The 26,817-nt window shown below is 35.1% G+C and overlaps 1 protein-coding gene across 2 annotated transcripts in view; it reads left to right on the forward strand.

Annotated features, from left to right (window-relative positions):
- Window positions 1–26,817, forward strand: part of LRBA (LPS responsive beige-like anchor protein) — a 734,202-nt gene that overhangs the window by 160,833 nt on the left and 546,552 nt on the right. For both annotated transcript variants that reach the window (XM_013059156.2, XM_004758045.3), the window contains exons 23-26: window positions 20,182–21,240; window positions 22,195–22,373; window positions 23,423–23,576; window positions 24,199–24,379. In XM_013059156.2, coding sequence (XP_012914610.2) covers window positions 20,182–21,240; window positions 22,195–22,373; window positions 23,423–23,576; window positions 24,199–24,379 — 1,573 coding nt within the window. The remainder of the gene's footprint in view (window positions 1–20,181; window positions 21,241–22,194; window positions 22,374–23,422; window positions 23,577–24,198; window positions 24,380–26,817) is intronic.

Below are 26,817 nucleotides of genomic sequence, written 5' to 3' on the forward strand. Positions count from 1 at the left end.
TCATTACTTTGCATTACTTCATTACTTGGTTTGGCTGAAGGTTTAAAATTTGCAAATTTGACAAATTTTAAATGTTGAATTGCCATAATTTTAATTTATATTATTGTGTCATAGGAGCTTTACAGATATATTCTTGTCTTAATCTCTTGCTTGCTCTATTATTTATGAATATCTTCTGCCAATTTGTGGTTTAGTGACTTAATTTTTAGAGTTTCATATTTGTATCTTCTGAGGAAATTTTACATTTCAAATAATGCATAAAATTTGTTAATTTCTTTTATGGTTTATGTACTTTGTGTCTTGTTCAACAGCTCTTCCTGTATTCAGAAGGAATATAATTATATAAATTATAAATTGACTAGAAGGAATAAAAAATAGAAATGATACATTTGATATATCTTTTAATGTTTTATTGACTACCATAGTTATTTCTCTGAAATATTTTGCCATTCTTTTGGAGTATATGATTTCCTAAATATATATTTTTAGGTGTTTGAATAATTTTTAGTTATTTGAATGTACTTAAGAGTTATTTATTCTGCTTTTTTCATTACTTAATGAGAGGAAGGTATATTACTATCATAAGGATTTACAAAGATAGCTTAGATTGGAAGATACCACTACTAATTTATGTTTGTAAGAGCCATTTATAAAATCAAGTCTTTCTATTGCTAAATTAAAAAAAAGACTTGATTTTATAAAATGGCTTTTAATCACTCCATTTTTGAGCTTACCAGTTTTGTCTAAGGCTGGGTTCAGTCAAATATGGCATGAGAGTCAAATCTAGCCCAATGTGTTTTTGTAAATAAAGTTTTATTGAAACATAACTACCTCCATTTATTTATATATTTTCCTCTGGCTGCTTTCATGCCACAGGTATTCAGTATTTGCAACAGAGACTGAATGGCTTCCAACTCTAAGATATTTACTGTTTGGTACTTTGTACAGACTGTTTGCAATCTCTTATCTAACTTAATTTAGTTTGTGCTGGTGCCCAGATCTTTTTTTTTTTTTTTAACTAACATATAATGTATTATTTGCCCCAGGGGTATACAGGTATACAGGTCTATGAATCATCAGGCTTACACATTTCACAGCACTCAGTGTAACACATACCCTCCCCAATGTCCATAACTCCACTTTCTGCTAGTATTGTTTTCCTCTTTATAAATGATCATGAGAAGAACAGGATTGAGTTTGGGTCTTAAATACATTTGGATTGGATTTCATATCTGTGTGGGGGAATTCTAGATTAGCAGAGTGCCAGTATAAATTAGACTTTTCAGATTTTCAAAATGGTTTTTTTGAAAACAAAAACAAAAACAAAAACAAAACTTTCTCTATGCACTTCTGTTTGTTCAAGTCCTTCAGAAGAATGGCTAGAGGAGTATAATCTTGAGAGCAGTAGTATTACAAAAGTATAATCTTGGGAGCTTGGGAAACCTTTTTAGGAAAGTATGAGGTCCTCATTTCCCAGCTACATATCTATTTGAAAGTGGGGTTTTTTCATATACATAGACCAAAATAGTGTATAATAACAGATAGAATATAAAAGCAGATATTAGAATGCAACCATCATCTATTAAGCTAGAATTTTGAGATTTGCAAAAATGTGAAACCCTAGCACTCTTCTTATTATTTTGTTTTGAAAAAGTCTTTTTTTAAAAAATTTTTTCAATTTATTTATTTTCAGAAAAACAGTATTCCTTATTTTTTCACCACACCCAGTGCTCCATGCAATCTGTGCCCTCTATAGTACCCACCGCCTGGTACCCCAACCTCCCACCCCCCCGCCACTTCAAACCCCTCAGTTTGTTTTTCAGAGTCCATAGTCTCTTATGATTCACCTCCCCTTCCAATTTACCCCAACTCCCTTCTCCTCTCTAACACCCCTTGTCCTCCATGATATTTGTTATGCTCCACAAATAAGTGAAACCATATGATAATTGACTCTCTCTGCTTGACTTATTTCACTCAGCATAATCTCTTCCAGTCCCGTCCATGTTGCTACAAAAGTTGGGTATTCATCCTTTTTGATGGAGGCATAATACTCCATAGTGTATATGGACCACATCTTCCTTATCCATTCGTCCGTTGAAGGGCATCTTGGTTCTTTCCATAGTTTGGTGACCGTGGCCATTGCTGCTATAAACATTGGGGGTACAGATGGCCCTTCTTTTCACGACATCTATATCTTTGGGGTAATTACCCAGGAGTGCAATTGCAGGGTCATAGGGAAGTTCTATTTTTAATTTCTTGAGGAATTTCCACACTGTTCTCCAAAGAGGCTGCACCAACTTGCATTCCCACCAACAGTGTAAGAGGGTTCCCCTTTCTCCACATCCTCTCCAACACATGTTGTTTCCTGTTTTGTTAATTTTGGCCATTCTAACTTGTGTAAGGTGATATCTCAATGTGGTTTTAATTTGAATCTCCCTGAGGGCTAATGATGATAAACATTTTTTCATGTGTCTGATAGCCATTTGTATGTCTTGATTGGAGAAGTGTCTGTTCATATCTTCTTCCCATTTTTTGATATGTTTGCCTGTTTCGTGTGTGTTGAGTTTGAGGAGTTCATTATAGATCCTGGATATCAACCTTTTGTCTGTACTGTCATTTGCAAATATCTTCTCCCATTCCGTGGGTTGACTCTTTGTGTTTTTGACTGTTTCTTTTGCTGTGCAGAAGCTTTTGATTTTGATGAAGTCCCAAAAGTTTATTTTCGCTTTAGTTTCCTTTGCCTTTGGAGACATATCTTGAAAGAAGTTGCTGTGGCTGATATCGAAGAGATTACTGCCTATGTTCTCCTCTAGGATTCTGATGGATTCCTGTCTCAGGTTGAGGTCTTTTATCCAATTTGAGTTTATCTTTGTGTACGGTGTAAGAGAATGGTTGAGTTTCATTCTTCTACATATAGCTGAAAAAGTCTTTTTTAAAGAAATGTTTATATTAATGTAATCCTTTTTGTTGTTTTAAAGTTAATTAGTATTTGTAAAATTACTTATTCTAATATGGTAAGTAGTAATAGTTATACCTCATATAAATAAAAAGTTTTGGGGAGCCTCAGTACTTTTAAGAGTATAAAGCATCCTGATACAAAACATCTTGAGAACTGCTGAAATCATAGGGTATTTAGGGCAGTAGTCTAGTCTCTACGTACAAAATAAAAAGGCTGGACTAGGAAGTACCTCAGGTATCTTTGAACTTTTGAACATTTATTTATATCCAGTTACCAGTCCATTTATATAAGCAATAAAGAGAATATGGGGTTTGGATACAGAGTAGTTCTGGCTTTGAATTCTGGTGTGTAGTAGTTTTTACTTGTATAAACTCAGGCAAGTTTCTAAAATTTTCTTAACCGTAAGTGTTTAATATAGAAATGGTCAATGAGGATATAAATGTGAAGTTAATGAAAGAAATAACAGAAAATAGAATGAACTATTCGGTGACTATTTTCCTTTGTTAAAACTCTATCATTATGGGGCGCCTGGGTGGCTCAGTGGGTTAAGCCTCTTCCTTCAGCTCAGGTCATGATTTCAGGTCCTGGATTGAGCCCCACATAGGGCTCTTTGCTCAGTGGGGAACCTGCTTCTCTCTCTCTCTCTGCCTTCCTCTCTGCCTACTTGTGATCTTTCTCTGTCAAATAAATAAATAAAATCTTAAAAAAAACCCCACAAAACTCTATCAATCTTCCTAGTCATGTTTTCATTCTCACTGTCAACATTCTAGTTCAGGCCTCAAGTCACTTCATGTTTAATATAAATTCAACTTTTAAAATGAGGAATTACTTATATCCCCAATAATTTGTGTAGCACTATATGCTGTGAACTGTTACAGTGGAAGAATTGTGACTATCCAGCTTAACATGCTGTGTGGGTCTCCCTATCCAATCCCCACCCCAAACCTAATCACCATTTTGAATTTTGTGCTTACCATTTCCTTCTTAAAAATCATTAAAAAATGTATTCATTAGTGATATATTATCTAGTTTTCCCTATTTTTATAGTTATGAAAATGACATAAAAAAAAGAAAATGACATCATACTTTGTGGATGCTTCTCTTACTTTTTTCTCTGTCAAACCTTTTATTTTTAAGATTTTTTTTTATTGTCACATACAGCTTGGGTTTGTTCATTCACAGTGCTATGAATAACTGAGGTGTTCAAAGGCAGTGGTTTTCCTATAGTTGTCAGTTTAATACTTCTTATAACTGTGACTTACAGTAAGAACTTCATAGTAGCCACATATGTATGTAGATGGACTCACAGAAACCCTTCTCCTCTCACACGCAGTGGTTTTCCTATAGTTGTCAGTTTAATACTTCTTATAACTGTGACTTACAGTAAGAACTTCATAGTAGCCACATATGTATGTAGATGGACTCACAGAAACCCTTCTCCTCTCACACACCTGAAACCTAGGTTTCAGGAGACAGTATTTGCCCTTACTAAACTTTGGTTGATAGAGATGCATTCTTATGTTTAAAAATGCTGATGATGCCCCATCGAGTTGATTCTGTGATCAGCCAGCTGAATTATCTTCAATTTGAAAAGAGCACTGCTCTAGGAAATATAAGTAGAATTGCTAGATTCTAAGTAATGGTCTACCCTCTAATCCATGACACTTCAGGTTTCTTATTTTTGCAAGGTTTTGTATTCTGCCTACATTAAAGTTTTTTTCCCCACTCAGTGATTTTGTATGTAGTTTTTTATACATGTCTAGATCACTTTGACTCTGCATATTTCTAATGGTCAGTAGCCTTAGGTATTATTTTCCTCTAGATTTATTAAGCTAAAAATAACATATAGTGTTATTTCCTCCATAAACACTTTGTTCTGATTTTCATAAAAAGGCAAATAATGTAATTTTTTTAAACAAAATAGTTTTTTCTACCTTATCTTTCATTTTCCCTTGAAAAAAGAGTTTCTTACCTTACCTTCCACTGTTTTACTTGGCAAAAATTTTTGCTCTGTGTTGGTTCTAGTCTTATATCAGTCTTTGTTAAATCTTCATTTTTGTTTACATGGCATCGGCTTTGTATTCCTTTGTACTTAACCAAATCCTTTATATTTTTCAGGAATTTAGCTAATTAAATCACTTATATGACAGTTTTCATACAGAATTTATGAATGAATTACATTCTGTATGAATTCACAGTGCTTAATTTTCTGTTGGTATCTTTTTTTTTTTTTTTAAAGATTTTATTTAATTTGACAGAGAGAGATCACAAGTAGATGGAGAGGCAGGCAGAGAGAGAGAGAGAGAGAGAGAGAGAGGGAAGCAGGCTCCCTGCTGAGCAGAGAGCCCGATGTGGGACTCGATCCCAGGACCCTGAGATCATGACCTGAGCCGAAGGCAGCGGCTTAACCCACTGAGCCACCCAGGTGCCCCTTCTATTGGTATCTTAAATGTCCTTTCTCTCCCTCCTTTTCCCCTTCCCCTGACTTCCTCCTGTCTTTCTCTCCCCATCTACCTCCTCACACTCCCTAGTCATCAACTAATCAGTCTTTGTACCTGCTAACTCTAACTATTGCTTTGACTGTGGGTACCTAGTGCAGTCTGTGCTGCCTTCTGTCACTGGCAGCTAACTCCCCCCATTTGCTTGTCTCTTCTTTTATCCACACTCAGACTTTGCTGTCCTTCTCTCTGTTTTTCCCTTCAGCATTCCTCCATCCCTTCCGTACCCCTGCCTTCACCCTTCCCCCAGTCTATGTTTCTTTTTTGGGGGGTTTTATCCTTAGTGAATCTGTGTTTGTTTTGTCCTTGCTTCTTTCCTCCCCACTCTCTCTGTTGGATAGTTCGGTACTCTTGGTCTCTCTTGATCATTTTCAGTTACTCTGTCTCTAGGTCTTACTCTAGTTGCCCACCACTTTTCTTCCCTTTTTTCTTTCCTTTCTGCTATTCCCTTTTCTTCTTCTACCTTCTTCTGTTTGAGTACTTTCTGGCTACTATGTAAGATAGAAAGATGAATCAGGAACAGATCTTAGAAGTTACTGTCTAATATGGAAGATAATATAAGTACAAATATAAGTACAAAAAGACTAAAAAACTAAGGCAAGAAGGAATAAGTGGCATAGAAGAGATACAGTGAAAAGATAGCCTCACACGAAGACATCTGAGAGGTTTGTAGAAAAAAGGTCATTTGATGACAGCATTGAAGGGTGAATAGGATTTGGGGATGTAGAGTTTGGGGTGGTGAGAATCACTGGTGGAGGAATTGACATACATAAAGGTGAAAAGGTGATGTTACTGAGGAAAAAGCATGGTGAATTGTTGGTTTGCTTGGGGGTTAGTAAACGAAGAAGAGCGGTGATAAGTAATAGGGCAAATATAGACTACTATTTAATTATGGATGATCCTATAATCTCTCATATTACTGGTTAAATGTCAGTTCTCATGTTTTATTTTGGATGTTCATTGTAAAGTCTTATCAGCAGGGACAAAGGTCTTACATATCTTCATGTCTCCATAGAACTGTGAATAGAGCTAAGTACTTGGCAGTTGCACATTAAATAATTTGATGTGGGAAGGAGAAGGAAAATAAACAGCATTATTGTTTGGGGCTATTTATTTCAGCTGTCATGTGGTACCCTGCCACCCTGTGTGTGCCTTAGTGTCTCAGTCTTCTTTTATCAGTGAGGGATGAAATAGCTTCACCAGCTATCTTTTAAAGCACCTTTGTCATCACCACACACAGTAGGGTTTGGAAGTCACTCATCAGAGTAACGTTGGATGTGTATTTTATTATAGTGTCTTGGACCTCATCTCACAATCCTAATCTCAGTGTCATGGGATGTCCCCAGAAATTTGTTTTGAAGTCATCCTTTCTTATGCACCCTAATTTTGAGTGCCCCTTTGAGTGTATGGGGAATTAATTTTACTAATTTCCCTTCCTACCTTTACACTAAGCTGCTACTATAATAAGCTCTTTAGAAAGTATTGCAGATACAGAGGAATTCTACATCAATTGAATATGTCCCCAGTTAAGACCCCTTAATCCTTTAAAAAAAATTATTATTAAAGAAAACCTTTTTTATCATTCTGGAAACATGTTACAGTGCAGAGAATGTTGAAGGAAAAATATAAACTATTCTTACGTAGTTCTGATATCAGTATTTTTTAGACTCAATTTATACACAGAAAACCCGAAGTATGCTTTGTATGTTTTATATGTATATATTTATAGTTTATGCCTTTATTATATATGGTTTATATGTATTTATAGCTTATTTAAAACTGTTACATAAGATCTCTTTTGCCTCTTGGTTCAAGAACTAGTCTTTGAACTAAGTTTTAGGAATAAAATTATAAAATGGAATAAATGCTGATTAAGTCAATTGCAGAAAATTTTTATCTGCATAAAACTGGACTTAAAAATTTTTTTGCTGTTGGGGCGCCTGGGTGGCTTAGTGGGTTAAGCCGCTGTCTTCGGCTCAGGTCATGATCCCGGGGTCCTGGGATCGAGCCCCGCATCGGGCTCTCTGCTCAGCGGGGAGCTTGCTTCCTCCTCTCTCTCTGCCTGCCTCTCTGCCTGCTTGTCATCTCTCTCTGTCAAATAAATAAATAAAATCTTTAAAAAAAATTTTTTTTTTGCTGTTAAAGTATACTTTTTTTTTTTTTTTTTTTTTTTAATTTTTTTATTTTTATAAACATATATTTTTATCCCCAGGGGTACAGGTCTGTGAATCACCAGGTTTACACACTTCACAGCACTCACCAAATCACATACCCTCCCCAATGTCCATAATCCCACCCCCTTCTCCCAAACCCCCTCCCCCCGGCAACCCTCAGTTTGTTTTGTGAGATTAAGAGTCACTTATGGTTTGTCTCCCTCCCAATCCCATCTTGTTTCATTTATTCTTCTACCCACTTAAGCCTCCATGTTGCATCACCACTTCCTCATATCAGGGAGATCATATGATAGTTGTCTTTCTCTGCTTGACTTATTTCGCTAAGCATGATACGCTCTAGTTCCATCCATGTTGTTGCAAATGGCAAGATTTCATTTCTTTTGATGGCTGCATAGTATTCCATTGTGTATATATACCACATCTTCTTGATCCATTCATCTGTTCTTTACTTAACTCTGGGAGGGGGAAGAAGAAAGCTTAGAATTACAAATTGGTTCTTGTGATTTTTATCTTTAAAGTTTAGTAAGTGTCTTTAGTTTTATTTCTTTATGTGAATTCTTTTCATTGGTGAAAGCTTTTCTCATAAGGTTTATACAGAATTTATTTGAATATTCTATATTAATTATTTTTGGATTTTTAGTATCTTGACATCCATTTTTAAAATAAAATGGACTACTGACATCCTAAGGTGCTTCAAATCAATATTTACTAAAGTTTAAGATGGAGCTTAAGTGATTCAGTAAGTAGGTGAACAATTTGTAGCATGCTGTTAAAAATCTGCCAGAAGTATTGGAACCACATTTTTTTCTCTGGAAATACTCATTCTAAAGCTTTATATTTTTATATATGCAATATTGAAGTGATGCTTATTTTTTCTTTTTGCAGCCATTTAAAATTTCAGTATCATAAATTTATAACATGGTTCTTGATAAAGTACTGGTGTGTAAAAAACTAATGTTGCAGAATTGTATAGCTTTTGCAGAGTTACATCAGGATACATTCAGCTGCTATAAAAAGCCAAAGAAACTCAATTGCAATTTTATTGTCCAGTTTGATAGATTTCCTGCCACCTTTGTAGCAGGGAAGCTGTGTGTCACTGTATCTCTCTCTCTTCCAACAGCTGAACTAGATTTTATAAGCAGTGATAGGTCTTCCAGTGTAACTGTGCTGGTTGTTTACTTTGGTCTTAAGGTTTCAAATATGTACTTGTTAAGAGTAACCTTCGTAATTTCATTATTTTCTTACGTGTTCTCTAGGTTGTTGTTGCTTATCTTTTCCTTTTCTTCTTCTTCTTTTTTTTTTTTCTTTTTAAAATTAAGTAGCCTCTATGCCCATGGTGGAGCCTGAACTCCTGATCTGAGATCAAGAGTCCTATGCTCTGTTGACTAAGCCTGCTAGGCACCCCTCTTCTCCTGTTTTAAAATGCTTTAAATGAAACTCTGTCTTGAGTAATTAATTAATACTGTTTACACTTGGTATGCTAGATTGCTTCTACTCTTTAATGAAAATTTAAATTAAGGCATTTAGAGTATCTTGAATTATGAGAACTATTCTAAAACATTTTTTTCTAAACAAATAAAACTCAAAACTTTAGATACTGTATTTTGTCTAGGCCTATATTGTCACAACATAGAATGGGTCTATGACTTAAAATAATAAGTAAGTAAAAGTTACTCACACTTATATGAATTTCAGTGGCTGCATATTATTAGGTATATATAACACATCATATTATGGAGAAGTAAAGTTAAGAGCAAAAGCTGAGCTTGATATAACATCTGAATGCTATCAAGCTACTTGTTATTATAGGAAAGACTAATGGAGTAAATTAGTAAATCTTCAAAGATTCCAAAAATTTAAAATATTTATAAAATTTTAATAAAAAATTAAAATTTATAGATTTACAAAATTTATAAAAGTATAAAAATACTTAAAATATTCCCAAAGGGTATGCAAAAAGTGTGAGGAAATGCAAAAGGATACTTCCTAGAACAGGAAGACTCAACATCATAAAGTTATAATAACTTGACATTTCTTTTGGATATTTTATAAATTTAGTGAAATATCAAGAAGATACTAAGCAGTCATTTTTCCTTTGGTGGGGAAAAACACTAGTTAATTAGTTGTCAAAGCTAATTACTAAGGAAAAGTACAGCAAAATATATAAAAATATCCAGGGAAACTGTAATAAGCAATGAGAAGAGATTGACTCTACCAAATGCTAAAACATATTACCAATGTCAGTAATTTTAAAAATATAGTATTGATACATGATGAGATAGGTTGACTGGGAGAACAGAAAAGAAAGTCCAGAAATACGTGAAATTTCATAGAGGCTTTAGTATATTATAACTGATGCATCTCACATCACCTGGGAGAAGATAGTCTGTTCAGTAAATGGTGTTGGGACAATAGAAGGTTGACCTAGGTGGGGAAAAAAGTTGGAGCATCAGGAATTTTAAAGTATGGATTAATTAATGGAGGGCAGAAAAACCATAAATAAGTACTAAGAGAAGTACAGAATATTCTTCTATAATCTTAGATTGTATAAGAATTTCTATAATTTAAAATCTAGAACCATTAATGAGAAAAGAAAGACTAATAGTTTTTACTTCATTAAAACAAACAAAAATCTTTGTGATCAAAAAGTCAAACCAAATACCATCAGCAAATTGTTTAGAAGCAGAGCAAAGGTAACATTGCTAACATATAAAGCCCTCCTAGAAAAAGGTAGAAAAAAACCAATAGAAAAAATGGACTAAAGATATGATCAAACAGCCATAGAAAACTAAGTTAAAAATTACTATAGGACCTCTGGCTAGCTCAGCTGGTTAAGTGTCCAACTGTTCATTTCAGCTTAGGTCATGATCTCAGGGTCGTGAACTTGAGCGTCAGTCTCTGTGCTGGGTGTGAAGCCTGCTTAGGATTCTCTCTCTTAATCTGCCTCCCTCCCCCCATCAAAAAATTACTTTAGATGTATAAAAAGAGGCTTAATTTAGTCATTTGTAAGATTGCAGATTAAAACTATCCTGAAATAGTTCACTAAGATATAACTGACAAAAATATGGAACAGAATGTATAGCACATTTTAGTAAAACAGGAAAATGAGAATTTGTTTGTATGTATATGCATGAAAATACCCTGGGAAGATACATAATAAGTTAATAACTGATCCCTTGATTGTTGGGAATTATGCAGGTGAGGACCAGTGGAAGTAGGGAAACATACTCCATACTATTTCTTGCTTTTGTTTTTTGTTTTTTAGATCGATTTATTTTAGAGAGAGCATGAGTGGGAGGGCAGAGGGAAAGGGAGAGAGAATCTGAAGCCAACTCTGCGCTAAGCATAGAGTTTGACAATGGGGCTCGATCTCATGAACTCGAGTTCACAACCTGAGTTGAAACCAACAGTCAAAGGCTCAATTGACCACCCAGGGGCCTCTACATACTGTTTTATATTTGAATCATGTGAATTTTTGGAGAGGAAAACCTTTTCCTTGACTCTCTTAGAGTCCCTGGCTGGGCCTGAAAATTAAACTGACAATTAGAGGTTAACAGGAAAAAAAAAGCGTATGTATGTACTTAATATGTTTTATGTTATTACATAGGAGCCTTTACATGAAAATGAAAGACATAAAGAAAGGGTTAAGCCTGAGTGTTTTTATACTAGGTTTGATGAAGAGTGGAAAGTCATGGAAAAATAATAGGACAGAGGGTATGAGTTAAGGGTAGTAACTGGGGGAAAATTAGCAAGACCTGTTAATTTGGATTCTTTTCTGTATAAGGAATGCTCCTTTCCTCTGGGGTTTAGGGAAGGCATCTCTCCCATGAGAGTCTTTAGAGAGGGGGAGAGATCCGAGAGGTCAGATAGTTCTTCCTACAGCTGCCTTTTCTCAAATTTCCTTCATTTTAAAATATTCAATATGCTGATGTACCATATTTTGTGGTAGTCCGTTCTGAACCCTATCAAAATATATTATCCTGTTCAGACAGTGCTTTTAAGTTTATTGTGTGGTGAAGGTATACTGCATATTATGTATAGGATTCGTTCTCCTCACAGGATTGTTTCTCTTTGTTATGAAACTTAAAAATTTTTTTTTATGGTATGCCTGGGTGGCTCATTCAGTTGGGTTTCCAACTGTTGATTTCAGCTCAGGTCTCAATCTTAGGGTCATGAATTCAAGCCCTGCCTTGGGCTCCATGCTGGACGTGGAACTTACTTTTAAAAAAATCAGAACAAAACAAAAACAAAAAGCCTTTTTTTGTAACCATTTTAAAAAAATAATTTTCTTAAGTATTTTTTTAGATAGCCGAGGCCTTATACTTGATACTTCTCTGTTAATGTTGTATTAAGGTAGCATTTAAGAACTTAAGTTTAACCAGAATATTCAGATTTGTAACCAAGATGCTTTGTATAAAATAGATCAGTAAATATTTTAACCTTATAAATATTAATAACTTGACTTTATTGTATCTGTTACCTTATACCATTGTTGTTGTGGGGTTAGAAACTCTATAAAAGACTCTCTGTGGTAGTGATCATTTTGAGCTATGCTGATTGATATTCCATTTGGGACGATTCAACTCTTTTTAACGAGACCTTATCAGCTATGAAATGTTGGCCACCTAAGAATTAGAAGTTAGTGTGTCATATTCAGCTGATATTTCCATGGGAAAATAACATGCCATGAAAAGATGCATTTGCTTGAAAAAGAAGGCCAGTTCCTAAACTTTGCCTAACATTTAAAAGTCTTAATTTTTAGGGCGCCTGGGTGGCTCAGTGGGTTAAGCCGCTGCCTTCGGCTCAGGTCATGATCTCAGGGTCCTGGGATCGAGTCCCGCATCGGGCTCTCTGCTCGGCAGGGAGCCTGCTTCCCTCTCTCTCTCTCTCTCTGCCTGCCTCTCCATCTACTTGTGATTTCTCTCTGTCAAATAAATAAATAAATAAATCTTTAAAAAAAAAAAAAAAAAAAAATAAAAGTCTTAATTTTTATAGGTTAAAATCTTTTAAATATATGGATGAATGATGTTAATCTTTTGATGTATTATATTCATCTTTTATCTCCCAATTAGTAAATTTGAGTACCAATTAAGCTGAAAGTAATGGCAAAATAAATGTAATCATTAGTTCATGAGTATCTTTAACTCTAGTAGTTTATAGAAGTGATTTCCAAACATTACAAACAGCTATAGATTAGCTATCAAATGATTGTGAAGATTAATGACTAGTCTTTTAGCTGGGTAATTTAGAACCGTATCTGGTAATTAATTAGGAATTATCAGTCACAAATACCTTTAGGAAAAACAGTATCAAAAAAGATAACAACAAAGATAATTGCACAGTTGCCACTTAGCTTTTAGAGTAGTGAAGTAAATTAAAGAGAAATTTCAAAATCAGGTTCAGAATTTTGAAAGAATTTCTAGGATTTAAATTTACAGAAGGAAGAATAAACAAGTTGGTTTGCTTAGGAAATACAAAGCACTATTTAGAACAGATTTGACTGCAAGTCTGTATAATCTGGAAAGAAAGAAGGAAGCTGGGGCGCCTGGGTGGCTCAGTGGGTTAAAGCCTCTGCCTTCAGCTCAGGTCATGATGCCAGGGTCCTGGGATCGAGCCCCCCATAGGGCTCTCTGCTCCGCAGGGAGCCTGCTTCCTCCTCTCTCTCTGCCTGCCTCTCTGCCTGCTTGTGACCTCTGTCTGTCAAATAAATAAATAAATAAATCTTTTAAAAAAAAAAAGAAAGAAGAAAGCTACTCCCTGTGGCAGCTTCAGGATGTGCTTTATGAAAGTGTATATTGCTTTGAATTGAAATTGAATTATTATTATTATTAATACTAAAGTAGGCTCCACACCCAGTGTGGAGTCCAACATAGGGCTTGTACTTATGACCCTGAGATCAAGCTGTGAGCTGTGATCAAGAATCCAATGCTTAACTTACTGAGCCACCCATGTACCCCTGAGATATGTATTATATAAAGCATCTTTTGCTCTTAGAATTTTAACATTTAATGACATTTTTTAAACTTCTTATCATTTATATACTTATTTTTTTAAAAAGTTTATTTAGGGGTGCCGGTCTGGCTCAGTTGGTTAAGTGTCTGCCTTCAGCCTGCGTCATGATCCCGGGGTCCTGGGATCGAGCTCCATGTCAGGCCCCCTGCTCGGCAGGGAGTCTGCTTCTCCGTCTCCTTCTGCCCTTCCCCCCCAGTTTGTGCTCCGTCTGTGCTCCGTCTCTCTCCCTCTCTCAAAGATAAATAAAATCTCAAAAAAAAAAAAAGTTTATTTAAATAATCTCTGTACCCAACATGGGGCTCAAACAACCCTAAGATCAAGAGTTCCACACTCTTCTGACTAAGCCACCCAGGCGCCACTGGATTTATTTTTAGTTTTAATCACTAAAAGTTTTATTGTTTATTTATATTCTGATACCTAACCCTTTGTTGATTTTTACATGTTTTTCCAAAACCATTTTTGCAGTGGTTCTGTCAGTCTATATAACTTGGTACTTTGGAATACTAACTCATAATACATTCAACGCTAGTAAAACGCTTACGATTATTTTTACTTAATGCCTGTCTTCTTTTGTTTTTTATATTCAGTTGACTCAAACTTACATGTCTCGATCATCTTGACATACTCTGACTAATTTTTTTTGGTGTTTATTTGTCTTGAGTTTTGATTTATATTTCATGAGAATAGAAAACTCTTCTGTTTTTAGGTAGTGCATCTTGTGACTGCCACTAACGTGTAATATTGTAATAAATTTTGACTGAAAGAATGTGACTTTGTTAGAGCTATTTTTGACTGAAAGAACATGACTTTGTAATATAGAGCTATTTGCTAGGTGCACATCTGTCTCAGCATCATGATTGCTGGTAGATCTTTTTATGCCTTGGTGACCAGAAATACAGGGGAAATAGTATACATTTAGAATAGTATACCAGTGAACATTTAAGCCTGCTGTTTGAGTGTAGTGAGACCAGCCTTTGGGTCTGTTTCCAAATACACTGCCAAAAACTTTGTCATTTCCAGCTTCTTAGCCTGAGAATGGGCTTTAGAAAATTTCCCAGCTTGTTACTATCCATTTATCTTTGCTGGTTCGTGCTTGTATACTGCCTTTCTTCCCAGGGTAAAACCCTTTTATTTTCTATGAAGTTTATGCTTACATTAAAAACTTCTTTTGCATTTTGTATATATAAAATTCTATATTTTGAATTTATTTTTATTCATCTTTTGCCCTTAATATCTCTTATTTGGGAGCTAGAGATCTTAATTTATTTTTAAGTCTGTGCTTATTTTTAAGCCTCCATTTGTTGTTTTTTAAATTTTTTATTTAAATTCTAGTTAGTTAATATATAGTGCAATATTAGTTTCAGGTGTTTAATATAGTGATTCACCACTTCCAGACTTCATCCAGTGCTTATCACAAGTGCACTCCTTAATCCCCATCACCTGTTTAACCCATTTCTCCACTCACTTCCCCTCTGCTAACCATCAGTTTCTCTGTAGTTAAGAGTCTGTTTCTTGGTTTACCTCTCTTTTTTCTCTACGCTCATTTTCCCCCCTTAAATTCCACGTATGTCTGAAATCATATGGTATTTGTCTTTCTCTGAGTTATTTTTCTTAGCATTAACTCCATCCACGTTGATTTAATTGGCAAGATTTTATCTTTTTTATGGCAGAGTAATATACCAATGTAATATATACCACATCTTCTTTATCCATTCATCAGTTGATGGACATTTGGGCTCTTTCCATAGTTTAACTATTCTAGATAATGTTGCTATAAACATCAGGGTGCATGTATCCCTTGAATTTGTATTTTTGTATTCTTTAGGTAAATACCTAGTAATGCAATTGCTGGATCATAGGGTAGTTCTATTTTTAATATTTGAGGAACCTACATATTGTTTTCCAGAGTGGCTGTACTGGTTTGCATTGCCATGAACAGTGCAGGAGGGTTCCCCCTTGTTCGCATTCTTTCCAATACATGTTGTTTCTTGTGTTGTTAAGTTAGCTATTCTGACAGGTGTGAGGTGATACCTCATTGTAGTTTTGATATGTATTTTCCTGATGATGAAATGTTGCATCTTTTCATGTGTCTGTTAGCCATTTGTACATCTTCTTTGAAGAAATGTCTATTCATTTCTTCTGCCTGCTTTTTAATTGGGTTATTTGTTTTTTGGGGTGTTGAGTTTATAAGTTCTTTATATATTTTGATACTAAGCCTTTATCAGATATGTCATTTGTAAACATCTCCTATTCTTAAGGTTAACTTTTAGTTCTGTTGATTGTTTCCTTTGCTGTGTTGCAATAGTTTATTTTTGCTTTTATTTCCCTGGTCTTGTGAGACATCTAGAAAGAAGTTGCTACAGTCAGTGTGAAAGAAGTTGCTACAGTCAGTGTGAAAGAACTTACTGCCCGTGTTCTCCTCTAGGATTTTTATGGTTTTAGGTTTTGCATTAAGGTCTTTAATCCATTTTGAATTTATTTTTGTGTTTGGTAGAAGAAAGTGGTCCAGTTTCATTCTTTTGCTTATTGCTGTCCAGTTTCCCTAATACCATTTGTTGAAGAGACATTCTTTTTCCCATTGGATATTCCTTCCTGCTTTCTCAAGATTAATTGACCATACAGTTGTGGGTTCCTCTCTCGGTTTTCTGTTCTGTACCATTGATCTCTGAGTCTGTTTTTATGCCAGGATCATACTATTTTGATCACTACAGTTTTGTAATATAACTTGAAGTCTGGGATTTTGGTACCCTTACATTACTCATTTTAGAGAGGAAAAATACAAGCAGCAGAGTTTATGTATACCCTTTCTATATACCCTATATATACCCTCAAGAAGGTACTAGAGGATTTACAGCACCAAAAGGAGAGAATGAAATAAGAGGAAGGTATGGGACATAGGAAACAGGAGAGGTAACAGAGAAGAGAGATAAGAAGGGATCTCCAGGACAGTGACGAAGGGAAGGTCCCATGATGGCAACTGTGAAGTAGACATATGACAGTCCTTCTAAATTGGAACAGTTTTACTTAACAGACATATACAGGGGGAAGCTATCGTCAGTGAAATGCCAGTTGCCTTTGTAACAGGTTTTTTTTTTTTTTTTTAAACCTGAGAACAAATTACTAACATATGATGGGCCCATATTCTTAGCATTACTTGGCTTATCTTGACCATGTACTGATTTCAGTTCATGCTCTCTCTTCTAGTCCTCCTGCCTGGATCACTTGAACATTCTCAATTCTCTCCTTGAAAAAGTGATCTGCTTTGATTTACTTCTGAGAATAGAGGTAGACCATGGTGAGAATTGGAAAATATAGTTTACTTCCTATACCTTATTCATGCCAGGTATCTGTTACCTGACCAGCACTTATAGATGCTTTGATTCTCCTGACCTATGTATTTCCCAGTATTTCCTAATGGCCTTGCCAACAGATTTCCCAGGAATAGCCTTATGTATCCTCTTAGAGAAACTGAAGCCCTGTTCCAATCTGTAGATTTTCTGTAGCTTGTCCTCTGGTAGCCTTTAGTTAATTATGATAATACTGCCCTTTCCTCACAAAGCTGGCTAGGTTTGTGCTGTACTTAGGTTTTCAAAGGGAACATGATAAGTATGCTTACTATATAGGTAGTAGAACTGTTAAAGAACAGGTAGGAAACAATGGAAATGTCAGGATAGTGATTTCCTCTTGATAGGGATGGAGAGGTTGAGGATGGGCACATAGAGGAATTGTGTGGTAGTAGTGTTCCATTTCTTGATGTAGGTAGTAAGTATATGGGATTTAAAAAGATTATTCTTTAATCTGTAGGTATAAATTATATATTTTCATGTTTATTGATATATTTATAATGAGATTTTAAAAATTCCTAATTTGAATACAATAAAAAATGATTATTGAAAACTAATCTTACACACTGACTATTTCTGAAATAAAGGATCTATTTTCAAAATCGCTGTGAGGTTGGTAGTATTAAACTTGCCTTCCTTAGACAATAGTAATTGTCATATCAGTGGAGAAAAGACCTTCCTAAAGTCAGTTTTCCAAATAGACCAAATGATACTTTAAGAAATCAGATGTCGGGGCACCTGGGTAGCTCAGTGGGTTAAAGCCTCTGCCTTCAGCTCAGGTCATGACCCAGCATCCTGGGGGCAAGCCCCGCATCGGGCTTTCTGCTCAGCAGCAAGCCTGCTTCCCCCTGACCCCTCTGCTTGCTGCTCTGCTTGCTTGTGATCTCTCTTTGTGTCAAATAAATAAATAAATAAATAAATTCTTTAAAAAAAAAAAAAAAGAAAAAAAGGTATCAGATGTCTTCCTCCTTTTTTTTTTTTTTTCCTTAAGATTTTATTTATTTATTTGACAGAGATCACAAGTAGGCAGAGAGGCAGGCAGAGAGAGAGGAAGGGAAGCAGGCTCCACGCTGAGCAGAGAGCCTGATGTGGGGCTCCATCCTAGGACCCTGGGATCATGACCATGACCTGAGCCAAAGGCAGAGGCTTTAACCCACTGAGCCACCCAGGTGCATCAGATGTCTTCCTCTTACTCAGAATTTCCTGATGGCTCTCTCACACTAAGAATAAAATTAGAAGTTTTTAATACAATCTGTAATTCTCTTTAACCATGTTCTAGCCAATGCTTCCCGCGTGACCTTATCATCTACAGTTCTTTCAGCTGGTTTATTGTTCCTCAAACATACCAAGCTCGTTTTGTTGACCAGAGACTTTGCATTTGTTTTTCCTCCTGCCTGAAACTCTTTTCCTTTTGATATTCATATAATTTGTTCTCTAACTTTATTTTTATCTCTGTTCAATATAATATCCGTAGAGACCTTCCCTAATTACACTAGTTAAACACACCCTCCCACCTAGCATGTCATCTTCAATTATTCTCTTTTTTCCCCTTCAAAGCTCTTACTATTACTTGACATTATCTTATATTGCTTATGTTGTCAGTTTCTTTCTTTAGAGTGTAAGGTCCATGAAGGCAGGGACATTGTGTTGTTTATCACACAGTGTCTGGAATGCTTTGGATGTTCAATAAATTTTGCTGATTAAATAAAGAGGGATTGGTCAATTAAAATAACTTAGTTCAGGGAACCTGACTTACTCAATTGGTAGAGCATGAGACTCTTAGTCTCAGGGTTGTGAGTTCAAGCCCCATGTTGGGTGTAGAGCCTACTTAAAAACACCACCACCACTACCACCGCCACCAACAACAAAACCCCCACAACTTAGTTCAAGAAAATGGTTGCTTTCTGGTTATAAAAGAAATTGATATTTTGTTAATGTTTACTGTGCTATTTTACTCTTTAGTGTGGAATATATGCATTTCATTTGAAATATTCAAAAAATTTCCCAAATACTTACAATTAGGAAAATGTTTATTTCCTTAACATTTCTATTTTGAGCTGTATCCTGTTATGGCATGAGTATAATGTATCTCAAGTAAAGCTATTAAATTGCTATAAAAAAGGTGTGCATAATGCATTATTTATACATTTGTTTACCTTTTACCCATGGGTATACATGCCTATGATTCAAAAAGGCCTATGGGTATTTGTGCAAAAAAATCATCTTTTGTTGTCATTTACTATCATCCTTTCATACTAGGGCTCAATAAAGGTTTGTTGACTAAAGGTTCATTTTACTGTATATATTGTAATAGTGTAGATTACAGGAACAGACAGTTCTAGCATTGGTAAATGTAATTATGCCTATACTTTCTGCATGTATTACACTTCTTTTTGAGGGGTGTTTCCTATTATAATACCAGTGGCAATCACATAATAGTGGCTATAATAATCTTCGATAAGAAAACTGTCAAAGTAAATGGGTCTAAAGCTAACCATGATATGGGGATGTTCATAGGACCAGTTACATAGTAGTCACTCACATGCAAGTGGAAAGGATGGATGGATGGTTGGATGACCTGGAACTTTCAGGTTATTTTGACCAATTTAGACTTTGAAAATTGTGGTTGACCTTTGGGGAAGGGTTGGATTCCTTTTCATTGCTAAAAGAATTTATATTAGTTTAGTAAGAACATGTTTTACTAACTTAATAAATATATGGGGAGCTGCTGTTATAGTGGGCATAATTAACTGATTTTTTTCTTTTTTTTGCTCTGTTGAGGATAAATCATGGGGAAATGGGTTTTCATTGCAATTGAAACAATGTATTATTTAGTGCACAAAGCCCTTCACAATGATATGTATATATTTAGATCCTGATACAAGTTATAGAGGTCAGTAGAGTAGTGTATTCGTTTCATACATATGTATGAAATAGAATAGACTAAGGATGTTCTTATTGTGGTCGAATGCTCTGCTACCTGTCAGCATTAAGTCTAGGTATCATTTTTATTGTTTTTTTGTGATTGATTTATTTTTTATTTTTAAGATAAGGGTATCATAGGAAAATTACTTTATTGCATTATATGAAACATTTATTTTAAAAATTGTTAAATATTTTTATTTTATGTTATGTATGCTCTTTTTTTTTTTTTTTTTTTGCATATTTTGATTGATTTTATGTTTTTCATCCAGGTCACTTTTGAAATACACAAAGAAAATCTTGCCAGTATGTTCAGGGAACACCAGGGAAAAGTTGATGAAGAAATAGGGCAATGTTCAAGTCCAGTTGAAGCAGTCTCTGCCATTAGCAGGGATGTTAATGTTTCAATAGCATCCCAGCAATCAGATATGAAGGCTTGTCCTGTGTCTCCTCGTATCACCAGAAATAGTGATGAAAAGTCACCTGTTGAGCAGACAATTTCAGTAGACTGTGCTTCCAATGCCGAACTGCAAACTCCTAATACATCTAATGAAGAAAGGAAAACTGGCCAAGAAAGTCAGGAGTTACTAGATGAAGTCCCTTCAGAGGAAACATTGATAAATGAAACAATTAATACAGGTGATTTAGAAGTATCCTCTGATATGATAGAAGCTGAAGCCGAGACTGTTTCCTCTAACTCTTTTAAAATGAATGGCAAAGGTATAATGACTGTTAGTGAAGTAACTGCTTCTATAAGTTCTCCTTCAGAAGAGGATGCCTCAGAGGTGCCAGAATTATTGGATAAGTCTATAGGAGAGGAAGATGATGATGATTATGTAGAATTGAAGGTAGAAAATAGTCCTACTGAGGAAGCCAGTCTGCCCACAGAGCTCCAAGAAGATAGTTTGTCTCCAGCTGCATCTGAAGCCAGTGAAAGACTGGACATGCTTAGTAATGACAACAAATTAATATTTCAAGAACAAGAATCTGTAAATAAGAAGCAAATTGACAGTGAAACTCAAGATTCCAAAGATTCTGGAATCTTGACGATGACAGCATCAGGGTCTTCAGCTACCTCACCAGATACTACTGTTTCCCAGACACCTGTACAATCAGATATTGGTGAGATGCTAGAGGAAGGGAAAAAAACAACTAATTTTGTGAGAGAAACCAAATTAATTGGTGATTCTCCTGTCTTTGAGTCTCCTACTACTTCTGAGCAGAGGATTGCTAAATTGGATGTTTCCAGTGTTGCTACAGATACTGAAAAATTGGAATTGAAGGCCAATACAAATATGGAAGCATCTCAACCTCATCAACCTATACCTGAGGTGATTATATTTATTGTCTTCTTGAAGTGTATTTGCATTGAATTAAAATAGTGCAAGGGTATATACTTTTATCTTGGAGTTGGTTCATACCCTATTTGCAATTATATAAATACAATGAATGCAAAGATTACATTTGTTATCTTTAGCATAAGATTTTAGTGAGAGTTCATTGAATGGCAGCTTTTATTATTATTTTCACCACAGCAACACCAAAAGTTACTACTTTCAAGTTTTAAGATTGTAGTAATTCTGGTTTAAAAAGCAAATAATGGAAATACTTGCCTTTATCCTTTATTTGATAATCCAGTCTTAGTTGGTACAGTAATTCTCTGACAAAATCTAGGGCTATCTTCCTGCAGAACCACCTGCCAGTGTATAATTTTATATATTAAGTATGTAGTTTAAAATTTCTTCCATGAGGAAACAGACCATGGGGTTTGTTTGCTTTGAAAGAGGGGAGGAGCCTTTCAGAAATCTAAAGGTACTTCTTTCTCCTTTACTGGTATGTCAGAGTGATTCAGGGGACAGTGGTTGACTGCATGTTTTCATTTCCCACTCTGTTCAACCAACCATTTGTTGGCTCTTAATTCCGTTATCTTTATGTTTGTTTTTAATTCTAACCAACTTATAATCTAGACACTACCTTCTTTCATGCTAATATTCAAATTTAAGAATCTTGATTCTTTTGAAAAATGCTACATTTGCTGGTGGTAATACTAACATGATTGCAAGCTAATTACTGTTGAATTATGGTAGTTTAACATTTTTGATAACTTTGCTTTAAATGTGTTAAAGTTTTAGTGTTATTACTCATTGATAATTTTTACCTAATTTGGTTTTTTAGTATCTTAATATATGATTATTTGTTAGATGAATTGCATTGAAGCTATTATATTATTAATGGCTTTTTGAAGTTGAATTTATTTTACTACTCTTTTAAATTTTCTGTATTAGATGTCCAGACGGCAGGAGGAACCAAGTCAAGGAGTTGCACCAGTTGGAGTTAATGGACAAAGGAGGGATTCCAGATCTGCTATGTTTCGTATTCCTGAATTCAGATGGTCTCAAATGCATCAGCGTTTGCTCACTGATCTATTATTTTCAATAGAAACAGATATACAGATGTGGAGAAGGTTTGTCCATGTGTTTGTTATAGAAGATGTGTATGAAGTTTAGTCTTTGGTTTTTTTTTTTGTTTGTTTTTGTTTTTTGTTTGTTTGTTTTTTAGATAGGGAGAGAGAGAATCTTAGGCAGACTTCATGCCCAGTGTGGAACCTAACGCAAGGCTTGACCTCATAGACCTGAGATCATGTCCTGAGCCAAAATCAAGAGTCAGATGCCAAACTGACTAAGCCATCCAGGCATCCCTGGTCTTTGTTTCAGAGAAGTTTATGTAGTTAACATTTTGCAACTAATTTCAGACATTTGGTTAAAAAGTAGAATATAAATGATTTCTTTGGTATAGTTATTGAATTTACTTTTCTTCTCCATTATTAAATTGGCTGCCCTACCTGAAATACCAGAATCTGAAATACCAGAACTTAAAAATCAGATTTTCCTTTTAAAATTTTTGCTGCAGATTTCCTGTAGCATATTTTATGGCATATAATTCACCTGAAGGTAGATCTTAAAGTGGTTTATTACTATGATTACTAAAAAAAAAAAATTGGACTTTAAATATAACATCCAATTCTCCAGTGTAGTTTTGGTATAAAACCTCTGAATATTTCAGATTATCTGTTGTATGATTTATGATTTAAAACACCTGATTGGTTTATTGCTATTTGTATAGTACACACTGTTTGAAAACATTTTATGGGATTATCTAAGAAAATGTTGGTAGAAATTCATTCTTAATAGCATATTTATTGGTATTTACCTCTTAATTTTTGCTACATGACTTCTCAGTTTTGTTCCCAGTTAAGGGTAATTCAACTTCTTATATACAAGATGAGTAGTATTATATGTTTTAACACTGAAAGGGGGCATGTATAGTATCTCCTGATATGGAATGGTCTCCGTCTTCTGAGGAAGTACATCCTCAACATGCCTCCTGTATCATTATCATTACTTTAGCTTTCAGGATGAAGTGAAAGCACCTTCTTATCCTCCCTTCCCTGAAGTAGGCAAACTGATTTCTTTTCTTTAGCTTTATCAGTAAACATCATTTATCTCTGGACAGCCATTCGACAAAGACAGTTATGGACTTCGTGAATAGCAGTGATAATGTCATCTTTGTACACAACACAATTCATCTCATCTCTCAAGTGATGGACAATATGGTCATGGCTTGTGGGGGTATACTGCCATTGCTTTCAGCAGCTACATCGGCTACAGTAAGGACTTAACTACTATATAAATTGGTGTGAAAACATGATTGCTATGAATCTTTGTTGATTAAAACTTGAATGGTGGTTACTAGGTATCATAGGTGTTATGGGCCATAAGCAACTGGATCTTTTACAGTTACCTGAAAGGATCTTAGGATCTGTTCTGGGGGTGAAAGGACTAAAAACTGTTGATTTCTTAAGGATGAGTCAGCTAGTGAGTATGGTTGATGGTGGTTCACTTGTACATTTCCATTGCCCCTTTCTATTTTTTATTTTTATTTTATTTTTTAAATGGTTTTATTTATTTATTTGACACAAAGAAAGAGAGAAACAGAGAGGGAACACAAGCAGGGGAAGTGGGAGAAGCAGGCTTCCTATGGAGCAGGAGCACAGTGTATAGCTCGGTCCTGGGACCCTGGGATCATGACCTGAGCCTAAGGCAGATGTTTAATGACTGAGTGACGCAGGCACCCCCATTTCTGCCTTTTTAGGTGAAAAAGGAAATCATTCTGTTGAACTAGATAAAAAGCCTGGCTTTTTATAAAACTTAGAAATTTGGGAAATGTATCTAGGAAAACTAGATGTTGATTAGAATATAGATATAAATGTCAAATTTTGTTCCCTACAGCATGAGCTGGAGAATATTGAACCTACTCAGGGCCTTTCAATAGAAGCCTCTGTGACATTTTTGCAGAGGCTAATCAGCCTTGTGGATGTGCTTATATTTGCAAGTTCTCTTGGCTTTACTGAAATCGAAGCTGAAAAAAGTATGTCTTCGGGTGGAATTTTACGACAGTGTCTCCGACTAGGTGAGTTGTTAAAACCCATTAGTTAGGAATTTACTTGAGCAGCTTTCAGTAATATTTACATATTTAGATTGAAAATTATCTTTCACCTGTTAGTGGAACATGTTAGGCAATTTGTCATATATATATTTTTTTAACCTCCAAGAGTGAAGATTATATATGTACTATGCTGTAGTAGTAGTTACAAGGTTGATTAGAAGAAGGACACGTTTTGAAAAATACAAGTTGGTTGTGGTCACCATTACCATTCTCCTCTCATCTTTTTTTGCTCAAGAATAGTGCTTCTCGGGGCGCCTGGGTGGCTCAGTGGGTTAAAGCCTTTGCCTTCAGCTCAGGTCGTGATCCCAGGGTCCTGGGATCGAGCCCCACATTGGGCTCTCTGCTCAGCAGGGAGCCTGCTTCCTCCTCTCTCTCTGCCTGCCTCTCTGCCTACTTGTGATCTGTCAAATAAATAATAAATCTTAAAAAAAAAAAAAAGAATAGTGCTTCTCAAATTTTAAGATGATTCATACATAAGAATATATCCAGAGGATCTTGTTAAAATGCAGTTAGATTATATAGGTCTGAGGTGAGGTCTGTAATTGTCTAACAAATCTCAGATGATGTTGAAATTGCTCTCTTACGAATGCACTTGAGTAACAAGGTTCTAAACTAGCATCATCCCAGTACAGCCTTTATTAAAATAAACTGTGGTAATTTGTTGAAACAGTTCCTGACATTGTTAAATCTCAGTTCTACTCCTTGAGGCAATTCTTGCTTAGGTAAAAGTTAAAATTTTTAGTGTTATCCATGCTTCCTTTAGGTGAAGCAGAAGAATTTTCCTCTATGCAAAGGATTTCTTGTATCCAGTTGTAACAACTGAGACTTGGTTAAGGATTTGCTTATTAAATGGAGCAAAGCAACTAGGGAGAGGAGGATGAAGAAATGCAAGCAAAACCAATAGGAACCATGGCCACCTGAAGATACATCAGAAATAAGGCATCTATGGAAACATAACATTAAAAGTGGAAAATCTAGTTAATGAAAGATTTTCCCATTTTTAGCAGAAATATCTGTTACATGAACAGATATACTTAGACTTTTTTTGGTGCAATGATTATTTTTACTCAAAATGCTATTCAGAGTACCTTTAAACTTAGGATGCTCTAAAGAACTGGATGTAACACTTTTTAGAAGTTTGTTTTAAAATTTTAATTAGGAGATTCAAATAGTATAAAAAACCAAAAACTATTATTTATTGACTACTGCCATTAGTTATTGCAGATTTTCAGTGAGTCAGCAATTATTTTCTTTTACTCATGAGGATATTTGGGATCAGAAAAGTTAAAAAACTTATTCAAAACCCAGAAGCTATAATTGGGGAAGTTGGAATTTGAATATAGTTTAACTTGTGTTCCTCTCCTTTCTGTTATGCTTCCTTAAATTTTCTGTTAGTAATATAATTTAAGTATCTTGACTCCTTTAATTTTATATGTGCCATTTTTTAAACTGTCACTTTTCTATATAGAGTTTTATTTCTGGAGTTAAAAGTACAAGGCCACACTGTTAGTGTTTTACAGAAACATTAAGTTCAGAAATTAGGGAAATGTTCGATCTCCCTCATATTCATAATTTAATCTACCCCAGCACCGTGACTTCTTATATATGCAAGTGATATTCAGAAAATGACTTGCTCAAGATCTCTTTAATAGAGTATGGTAAGCTTGGTGAGGCATCCTAGTATTAGATCCCTGGTATCCTTTTGTTCTTTTTTGAGGTTGGAGGTAAGAAGGCAGGAGGCAACAATAAGAGTAACTTGTACTACTGAGACTAATGAATGTGGCATAGTTTTTCATTTTGTGATACCAAACTTGATTTTATTTAACCTGGGATAAAAGTAGTACAGAAGTTATTTTTCTGGGCCTGATTTTAAATCTGACAGGCTTGTATTCCATATTCTCTCTTCATCCTTCCCTCACTATACTTCTTTTTCCTTAACTTTTGTTGTTCTCTTGCAACTTTCTGGATACTTTTCTGTCTCAGTTCTATGTCTGCTAGCCGTATGGCAGTCTGGTGGTACTTAGAGTTCACATAAAAGTTTGCTGTTTGGCCCCTAATTTGCTCTCCTACTCTTATTCAGTTCACATACCTAGTGCTACTGATTTGATTGGGAATTAAGATGATTTACATGATATCAGGCAATTCATAATCACCATCATCATTTAAGCCTCAAAATCAATTTCTAAATAACCTGAGTAATCGCCTGATTGGTGAGACATACAGAGAGGTAATTGTTCTTTAGAACAGGTGATTCATTTTATTTTAAGCTGTTGTGAATGTTACAACCAAATTCTGGAATTTATATAACTCATTCAGTGATTGGCAAACATTGCTATTACAGACTGTAATAGTTCATAATTATAAATAACATGAGTACTGTAAGATTTATGCTCAGAAAAGAT

This window comes from Mustela putorius, unplaced genomic scaffold (genome assembly GCF_011764305.1).
Source record: "Mustela putorius furo isolate JIRA1106 unplaced genomic scaffold, ASM1176430v1.1 tig00000242_pilon_pilon_pilon, whole genome shotgun sequence".
Taxonomy (NCBI): Eukaryota; Metazoa; Chordata; class Mammalia; order Carnivora; family Mustelidae; genus Mustela; species Mustela putorius.